The following is a 9,644-nucleotide window of genomic DNA, read 5'->3' as shown; positions in this document are numbered from 1 at the left end:
AATAAATAAATAAATTAAATTAAATGTAAGTACATTTCCAAAGGTGCACTTTGGAAAGAACCTGAACTTGTTTGTAGATCTGATCTGAAATGTGTTTATATTTAAATAAACCCAGTCGGAATCCAACATCTGAATACTGTCTTAAATTTTACAAATGTCACAAAGCTCGACAAGAAATACAGTTTTATGACAACAGCTGTGATCTATGTTCGCTCATACCCATGTAAAATCTTGCACTGATATAATGATGGCTACTTTCTGAATTGCTGAGATGCCCGTACTCCACATCTCAGTGCCGGTCCAAGCATTTATGGGGCCCTAAACTGAATTAGATTCACCACCTCGGAGTAGCTCCTGCTTGACTATTATTAATACAAATGTAACAATATTAACAAAATTAAATTAAAATTAATTCGAGTATAGTGTTATTTACACCAAACCAGTCTCACACGTTTTTGGTTTTACCTTAGAGGGTTAGTAAAATCCCAAAAGTGGACTTTCGTTTTCAAAGTGAAGCACTAGAATTAAACAAATGGAACCAGTTTAATGAGTTGTACAAATGTGTACTAAATGAGTATTCTTCAACTGCAAGATAAATAACTTAACATTTAAATATCTCAAGATATCTGCATTTCTTTAATATGTTAAATTGTTGTTGGTTTTTCTCCACACACTATTGGGGGCCCTCTAATTTCAGAGACTGACAGGCAATTTTAGTGGCAAATAAACAAGTGAACAAGCAGTGGAGTTTTCTCTGGAAACAAAGCAACTAGAGACTTGCACAGGCTTCAAATGAATCTGTCTGTCTCTGTTGTTTTACACCCTATTCCAGGTTAAACACTGCAACATATATGCTCGAAACAATTCACACGTTGAATTTCCTCACCTTTTTATTAGAGAATATTAGAGAATTTTTCAGATGTATGGGTCATATTAACACAAACCATATTACAAATAATAATAATAATAATAATAATAATAATGATAATTCCTTTTAACCAACTACACCTTATGTAAGTATTTTGTGTTTGTGTTACTGTATATATTTTTTATATCTTTATTTTATTTTTTTAAATTCTTTTTGAATGTACCAAAACAAATCAAATGCCTTCGGTGTATATGTACTAAATAAATATTTATTTTCCGATTCTGATTCTGATGAACTGAATAACCAGGTAAAACCCCATTGAGATCTAACTCTCTTTTCCAAGGGACTGACCTGCCAAGAAGTCAGCAGCACACATCATGATAGATAATAGATATTTGACTCTATGCAAACTCAGTGATCTTCCTATAAAAAGTCAACATCAGACTGACAGTGGAGCTCACAGCACGTTAGATTCATCATAAACCATGTTTCCTGTAGCTCTGCTGCTGCTGCTGTTGGCAGCTGGATCCTGTGAGTCTCTCTAGATTTGTCAGAGTCAACAAATGTTTCTTTTACAGGAAAACATGATCATTTATAACTCAACATTTTATTCTTTTAACAGGTGTGAAGTGTCAAACATTGACACAGCCAGCGTCTGTGACTGTGCAGCCAGGTCAACGTCTGACCATCACCTGTCAGGTCTCTTATTCTGTTAGTGGCTATCACACAGCTTGGATCAGGCAGCCTGCAGGGAAAGGACTGGAGTGGATTGGAATGGGACGACGTGGATCCACCACAAACTACAAAGATTCACTGAAGAACAAATTCAGTATTGACTTAGACACTTCCAGCAACACAGTGACTCTGAATGGACAGAATATGCAGCCTGAAGACACTGCAGTGTATTACTGTGCCAGAGACACAATGATACAAACCATCAGATCAAGCAATAGCATCAATAGTTGAAAATAAAATACTGATATAAATTTCAATCATAGCATAACAATGATGACAATAATACTACTGCTATTACGATAGGGGACAGGAAGGAAAGGCACAAACCAGGATAGAGAAAAACAAGGTTAATGTCATATTCATCCCCTGAGTGTGAAGAAGTGAGTGTGAGTGCACCACAGGAGTTATAGCAGCAAATCTAGGAGATGGTTCAGGTTTCCCTGAGTCAGCTCATACTATAAGCTTCATCAAAAAGGAAGGTTTTAAGTCTAACTTTAAATACAGAGAGTGTGTCTGCCTCCTGAACCCACACTGGGAGCTGGTTCCACAGCAGAGGAGTCTGGTAACTGAAGGCTCTGCCTCCTATCCTGCACTCATGGGAGCAAAGTGATCTGTTGGGAAGATAAAACTAGTTCTTTAAAGTATTATGGAGACTGATCATTAAGTGCTTTGTACGTGAGGAGGAGGATGTTAAATTAAAAAAAAAAATCAAGAATGATAGTAGAATACAATTAATATATAATTATCAATATTGTTGAAAAATATTAAGCTTCAGTGCATTAGGTCTAAATCATTTACAGCAAAAACAAAACTGACCGTTATTGTATCACTTTAAACACAGAGTAAATGTGTTTGAATAAGTTGAAGCAGAGGTGATTTTCACTCTGTTCCTATAATAACTCTGAACACACTCTTTTATTGGCTCCAGTTACACCAACACTGATGCTTCACATATTTGACTCTATGCAAACTCAGTGATCTTCCTATAAAAAGTCAACATCAGACTGACAGTGGAGCTCACAGCACGTTAGATTCATCATAAACCATGTTTCCTGTAGCTCTGCTGCTGCTGCTGTTGGCAGCTGGATCCTGTGAGTCTCTCTAGATTTGTCAGAGTCAACAAATGTTTCTTTTACAGGAAAACTTGATCATTTATAACTCAACATTTTATTCTTTTAACAGGTGTGAAGTGTGAAACATTGACACAGCCAGCCTCTGTGACTGTGCAGCCAGGTCAACGTCTGACCATCACCTGTCAGGTCTCTTATGATGTTAGTGACTATTTCACAGGTTGGATCAGGCAGCCTGCAGGGAAAGGACTGGAGTGGATTGGAATGAGACAAGGATCCAGCACATTCTACAAAGATTCACTGAAGAACAAATTCAGTATTGATTTAGACACTTCCAGCAACACAGCGACTCTGAATGGACAGAATATGCAGCCTGAAGACACTGCAGTGTATTACTGTGCCAGAGACACAATGATACAAACCATCAGTAGACATGAACAAAAACAAATCACAATGTACATGTTCTCAAGGCACTGTACATAGTAAGGCAGGAACCTTACAATGTTACAGAGAAGAGAAACACAACAGTTCACACATTGAAGAAAGACTAAGCATTAAAAAAAAAAAGCAACTCTCTATTTGTAAGAAGAAATCTCTGGCAGAGCCAGACTCAAATATGTGCAGCGTCTGCCTCGACCGATTGGGGTGAAAGGAATAAATGGGGACAGAGGAGAGGTGGAGGACAGAAAGGAAGACAGGCACACAAGGTAGAGACAGAGGACAGAGACCAGGAGCAAATAACAGTTGTATCAAGTTTTAGGTTTAGTCAGGATAGTTCTGAATTGGTTATGACATGTTTATAGAACTACATTGTCATTTTTAAATTTTAATCATAGCATAACAATGATGACAATAATACTACTGCTATACAGGACAGGAAGGAAAGGCACAAAGTAGGTCAGAAAAAAATCAAGATTAATGTCCTGTAATAATGTCATATTCATTCCCTGAGTGTAAAGAAGTGAGTGTGAGTACACCACAGGGGTTATGGCAGCATAACCAGGAGACGCTTTAAGTTTCCCTGAGCCAGCTCATCGTATAAGCTTAATCAAAAAGGAAGGTTTTAAGTCTAACTTTAAATACAGAGAGGGTGTCTGTCTCCTGAACCGACACTGGGAGCTGGTTCCACAGGAGAGGAGTCTGGTAACTGAAGGCTCTGCCTCCTATTCTGCTCTTACAGACTCTGGGATCCACAAGTAATCCTGCACTCAAAGTGATCTGTTAGGAAGATAAACAAGTATGATGGAGACTGATCATTAAGTGCTTTGTACATGAGGAGGGTGTTAAATATATATAAAAAAATCAAGAATTATAGTAGAATAAAATAAACATATAATTATTAATATTGTTTAACAATATTAAACTTCAGTGCATTAGGTCTAAATCATTCACAGCAAAAGCAAAACTGACAGTTATTTTATCACTTTAAACACAGAGTAAATGTGTGTGAATAAGTTGAAGCAGAGGTGATTTTCACTCTGTTCCTATAATAACTCTGAACACACTCTTTTATTGGCTCCAGTTACACCAACACTGATGCTTCACATATTTGACTCTATGCAAACTCAGTGATCTTCCTATAAAAAGTCAACATCAGACTGACAGTGGAGCTCACAGCACGTTAGATTCATCATAAACCATGTTTCCTGTAGCTCTGCTGCTGCTGCTGTTGGCAGCTGGATCCTGTGAGTCTCTCTAGATTTGTCAGAGTCAACAAATGTTTCTTTTACAGGAAAACTTGATCATTTATAACTCAACATTTTATTCTTTTAACAGGTGTGAAGTGTGACACATTGACACAGCCAGCCTCTGTGACTGTGCAGCCAGGTCAACGTCTGACCATCACCTGTCAGGTCTCTTATGATCTTAGTGACTATGGGACAGCTTGGATCAGGCAGCCTGCAGGGAAAGGACTGGAGTGGATTGGATTGGGATGACGTGGATACCCCTCATACTACAAAGATTCACTGAAGAACAAATTCAGTATTGACTTAGACACTTCCAGCAACACAGCGACTCTGAATGGACAGAATATGCAGCCTGAAGACACTGCAGTGTATTACTGTGCCAGAGACACAATAATACAAACCATCAGATCAGTCGACATGAACAGCCTTCAGACCACTGATGATTTCACACTGCTGTTAAATTACAGTACTCCCCTAGGCCACCATTATATTTCAGTTCAATTCCAGTTAATGTTATTTTTTGTAGCACTAAATCACAATGTACATTTTCTCTAGGCACTGTACATAATAAGGCAGAAACCTTACAATAATAGAGAGAAGAGAAACATAACAGTTCACACAATGAACACACACTAAAAAAAAATGCAACTCTCTATTAGCAAGAAGAAATCTCTGGCAGAACCAGACTCAAACATGTGCAGTGTCTGCCTCGACTGGTTGGGGTGAAAGGAAAAATGAGGGGACAGAGGAGAGGTGGAGGAATGTAAGAGAGGAGAGAAAGGAAGACAGAGACCAGGAGCAAATAACAGTTGTATCAAGTTTTAAATTTAGTCAGGACAGTTCTGAATTGGTTATGACATGTTTATAGAACTACATTGTCATTTATACAAGCAATAGCATCAATAGTTGAAAATAAAATACTGATATACATTTCAATCATAGCATAACAATGATGACAATAATACTACTGCTACTACGATAGAGGACAGGAAGGAAAGGCACAAACCAGGATAGAAAAAAAACAAGGTTAATGTCATATTCATCCCCTGAGTGTAAAGAAGTGAGTGTGAGTACACCACAGGAGTTATAGCAGCATAACCAGGAGATGCTTTAGGTTTCCCTGAGCCAGCTCATAGTATAAGCTTAATCAAAAAGGAAGGTTTTAAGTGCAACTTTAAATACAGAGAGGGTGTCTGTCTCCTGAACCGACACTAGGAGCTGGTTCCACAGGAGAGGAGTCTGGTAACTGAAGGCTCTGCCTCCTATTCTGCTCTTACAGACTCTGGGAAACACAAGTAATCCTGCACTCAAAGTGATCTGTTAGGAAGATAAACTAGTATGATGGAGACTGATCATTAAGTGCTTTGTACATGAGGAGGATGTTAAATATATATAAAAAATCCAGAATTATAGTAGAATAAAATAAAAATATAATTATTTATATTGTTTAACAATATTAAACTTCAGTGCATTAGGTCTAAATCATTCACAGCAAAAGCAAAACTGACAGTTATTGTATCACTTTAAACACAGAGTAAATGTGTTTGAATAAGTTGAAGCAGAGGTGATTTTCACTCTGTTCCTATAATAACTCTGAACACACTCTTTTATTGGCTCCAGTTACACCAACACTGATGCTGCACATATTTGACTCGATGCAAACTCAGTGATCTTCCTATAAAAAGTCAACATCAGACTGACAGTGGAGCTCACAGCACGTTAGATTCATCATAAACCATGTTTCCTGTAGCTCTGCTGCTGCTGCTGTTGGCAGCTGGATCCTGTGAGTCTCTCTAGATTTGTCAGAGTCAACAAATGTTTCTTTTACAGGAAAACTTGATCATTTATAACTCAACATTTTATTCTTTTAACAGGTGTGAAGTGTCAAACATTGACACAGCCAGCCTCTGTGACTGTGCAGCCAGGTCAACGTCTGACCATCACCTGTCAGGTCTCTTATGATGTTAGTAGCTATTTCACAGGTTGGATCAGGCAGCCTGCAGGGAAAGGACTGGAGTGGATTGGAATGAGACAAGGATCCAGCACATTCTACAAAGATTCACTGAAGAACAAATTCAGTATTGACTTAGACACTTCCAGCAACACAGTGACTCTGAATGGACAGAATATGCAGCCTGAAGACACTGCAGTGTATTACTGTGCCAGAACGGCACAATGATACAAACCATCAGTAGACATGAACAGAAACAAATCACAATGTACATTTTCTCAAGGCACTGTACATAGTAAGGCAGGAACCTTACAATATTACAGAGAAGAGAAACACAACAGTTCACACAATGAAGAAAGACTAAGCATTAAAAAAAAGCAACTCTCTATTTGTAAGAAGAAATCTCTGGCAGAGCAAATATGTGATGTGTATAACAAATATGTGCAGTGTCTGCCTCGACCGGTTGGGGTGAAAAGAAAAATGGATGACAGAGGAGAGGTGGAGGACAGAAAGAGAGGAGAGAAAGGAAGAGACCAGGAGCAAATAACAGTTGTATCAAGTTTTAGGTTTAGTCAGGACACTAATATTAATAATACTACTGCTACTAAGATAGAGGACAGGAAGGAAAGGTTAGAGATAAACAAGGAGACTGATCATTAAGTGCTTTGTATGTGATGAGGATGTTGTATCGTCCTATAAAAAGTCAACATCAGACTGACAGTGGAGCTCACAGCACGTTAGATTCATCATAAACCATGTTTCCTGTAGCTCTGCTGCTGCTGCTGTTGGCAGCTGGATCCTGTGAGTCTCTCTAGATTTGTCAGAGTCAACAAATGTTTCTTTTACAGGAAAACTTGATCATTTATAACTCAACATTTTGTTCTTTTAACAGGTGTGAAGTGTGAAACATTGACACAGCCAGCCTCTGTGACTGTGCAGCCATGTCAACGTCTGACCATCACCTGTCAGGTCTCTTATTCTGTTAGTAGCCATTACACAGGTTGGATCAGGCAGCCTGCAGGGAAAGGACTGGAGTGGATTGGAATTAAATACACTGGAGGCTCACACTATAAAGATTCACTGAAGAACAAATTCAGTATTGACTTAGACACTTCCAGCAAAACAGTGACTCTGAATGGACAGAATATGCAGCCTGAAGACACTGCAGTGTATTACTGTGCCAGAGACACAATGATACAAACCATCAGTAGACATGAACAGCCTTCAGACCACTGATGATTTCAGATTTAATTCAATTCAAATCAATTTCAGTCAATGTTATTTGTATAGCACCAAATCACATTGTACATTTTCTCACTGTACATTGTAAGGCAGAAACATTACAATATTATATCCGAGCTAAATACAATGGTAGCCGGATCCAAACCTTTGACCTGTCTCCTCGATCTCCATTCCTACTACAATGTTAAAGGAAGTTCTACCATTAATTATCAATCCCATATTGTATCAAATAAATCTGTCTTTACATGCAGGGTATGTGCCACAGTCTTTGAAAGTTGCTGTCACTAAACCCCTACTTAAAAAAAAAAACACCCTGTACCTGTATTTTGTGGCTAATTATCGTCTTATAAGTAACCTTCCATTTATTTCTAAACGCCTTGAAAAATGATCTGTTTGAGGACTTTCAGTCAGGATTTTGAAAACATCACAGTATAGAAACAGCACTTTTGAAAGTCACCAATGACCTTCTTTTGGCCTCAGACAATGACCTTGTATCTATATTCAACCTGTCCCTGGCGCAGGCCATCATCCCACCCTGCCTCAAAACCTCCACATTAATTCCCGTTCCCAAGAAGACAGCAGTGCACAGCCTCAACGACTACAGACCTGTTGCACTTACGCCTGTAGTCATGAAGTGCTTTGAGAGGCTGGTCTCCCAGCACATCAGGGCCTGTCTGTCTCCCACATTAGACCCACACCAGTTTGCCTACAGGGCAAACCGATCCACGGAGGACGCTATCACTATAGCGCTCCACGCCGCGCTGAGTCACCTGGAGCACCGGGGGAGCTACGTCAGAATGCTCTTCCTGGACTTCAGCTCAGCCTTCAACCACATCCTACCGGAGATCCTGGTGCAGAAGCTCTCACACCTGGGTCTCTCCAACCAAACCTGCCTTTGGATTAAGGACTTCCTGTCAGATCGTCCTCAGTCAGTCAGACTTGGTCCACACCTCTCCAGCACCATCACACTCAGCACCGGCTCCCCACAAGGATGTGTATTGAGCCCCCTCCTCTTTACTCTCTACACACACGACTGCTCCCCGACCCATCTCTCAAACAGCATCATAAAGTTTGCGGATGATACCACCGTAGTCGGGCTCATTTCAGATGGAGACGAGTCTGACTACAGAGATGAGGTCAACAGACTAACAGCGTGGTGTTCAGTTAATAACCTCAAACTAAACACCACAAAAACAAAAGAAATAATACTGGACTTCAGAAAGGACAGAGCGGCCCCGACCCCACTGCACATAAATGGGGACTTAGTGGAAAGAGTCCACTCCATCAGGTTTCTGGGTGTGCAGATATCTGACGACCTCTCCTGGACTGTCAACACCAAGGCGGTGGTAAAGAAGGCCCAGCAGCGTCTCCACTTCCTGAGAGTGCTCAGGAGAAACAACCTGGAGGAGAGGCTGCTTGTAACCTTCTACAACGCCACCATTGAGAGCATCCTGACGTACTGCATTACAGCGTGGTTCGCAGGGTGCTCTGCAGCAGACAGGAGAGCGCTACAGAGGATCATAAACACAGCCCAGAGGATCACGGGGTGCTCTCTGCCTAACCTGGAGACTATTGCCAGCTCTCGCTACCGAAGCAGAGCTGGAAATATCATCAAAGACTCCTTCCACCCAGCTAACCAGCTGTTCCACCTGTTACCCTCGGGCAGGCGGTACAGATCCCACAGAAGCAGGACTAACAGGCTCAGGGATAGCTTCTTTCCCAGAGCCATCAGAGAACTAAATAAATAAACAAAAGCAAAAACATTCATTCATAGGGAAACACCACTGGAAAGTGCAATAGTCTGATGTTTCAGTCACTTTGTCCTTGCTGCTATATTTTGTCATCTTGCTGCTATATTTTGTCATCTTTGTAAATGTCATAGTCATAGTTTCTGGAAAAATGTAAACAACATTTTCATATTCTTATTTTATTGTTAATATTTTTATTTTCTCTTTTTAAAATTGTTATTTATATATTGTATTTTGCACCAAGGGAGTGGCACCCAAATTTCGTTGTCCACAAAATAACGACAATAAAGGCTATTCTATTCTATTCTATACTGTTAGACCTGAGTGCTGCATTTTGACACC

General features: G+C 39.9%; 3 gene segments (V, D, J or C); all 3 read left to right on the top strand.

Annotated features, from left to right (window-relative positions):
• Nucleotides 1-1,353: 1,353 nt before the first annotated feature.
• LOC131475266 (Ig heavy chain V region PJ14-like) lies at nucleotides 1,354-1,834 on the top strand. The segment is given in 2 exon segments: nucleotides 1,354-1,399; nucleotides 1,491-1,834. Coding segments are annotated over 2 exon segments (390 nt in total).
• An 814-nt stretch (nucleotides 1,835-2,648) lies between these two features.
• LOC131475941 (Ig heavy chain V region 5A-like) lies at nucleotides 2,649-3,078 on the top strand (the record flags this gene model as incomplete). The annotated part of the segment is given in 2 exon segments: nucleotides 2,649-2,694; nucleotides 2,786-3,078. Coding segments are annotated over 2 exon segments (339 nt in total), but the record flags the coding sequence as incomplete, so codon positions are not given.
• A 3,020-nt stretch (nucleotides 3,079-6,098) lies between these two features.
• On the top strand, nucleotides 6,099-6,540 carry LOC131475829 (Ig heavy chain V region XIG14-like). The segment is given in 2 exon segments: nucleotides 6,099-6,144; nucleotides 6,236-6,540. Coding segments are annotated over 2 exon segments (351 nt in total).
• Nucleotides 6,541-9,644: the final 3,104 nt, after the last annotated feature.

The sequence above is a fragment of the Solea solea genome, chromosome 16 (genome assembly GCF_958295425.1).
Source record: "Solea solea chromosome 16, fSolSol10.1, whole genome shotgun sequence".
NCBI classification, from domain to species: Eukaryota; Metazoa; Chordata; class Actinopteri; order Pleuronectiformes; family Soleidae; genus Solea; species Solea solea.
This window is presented reverse-complemented; position numbering and strand designations above follow the sequence as displayed.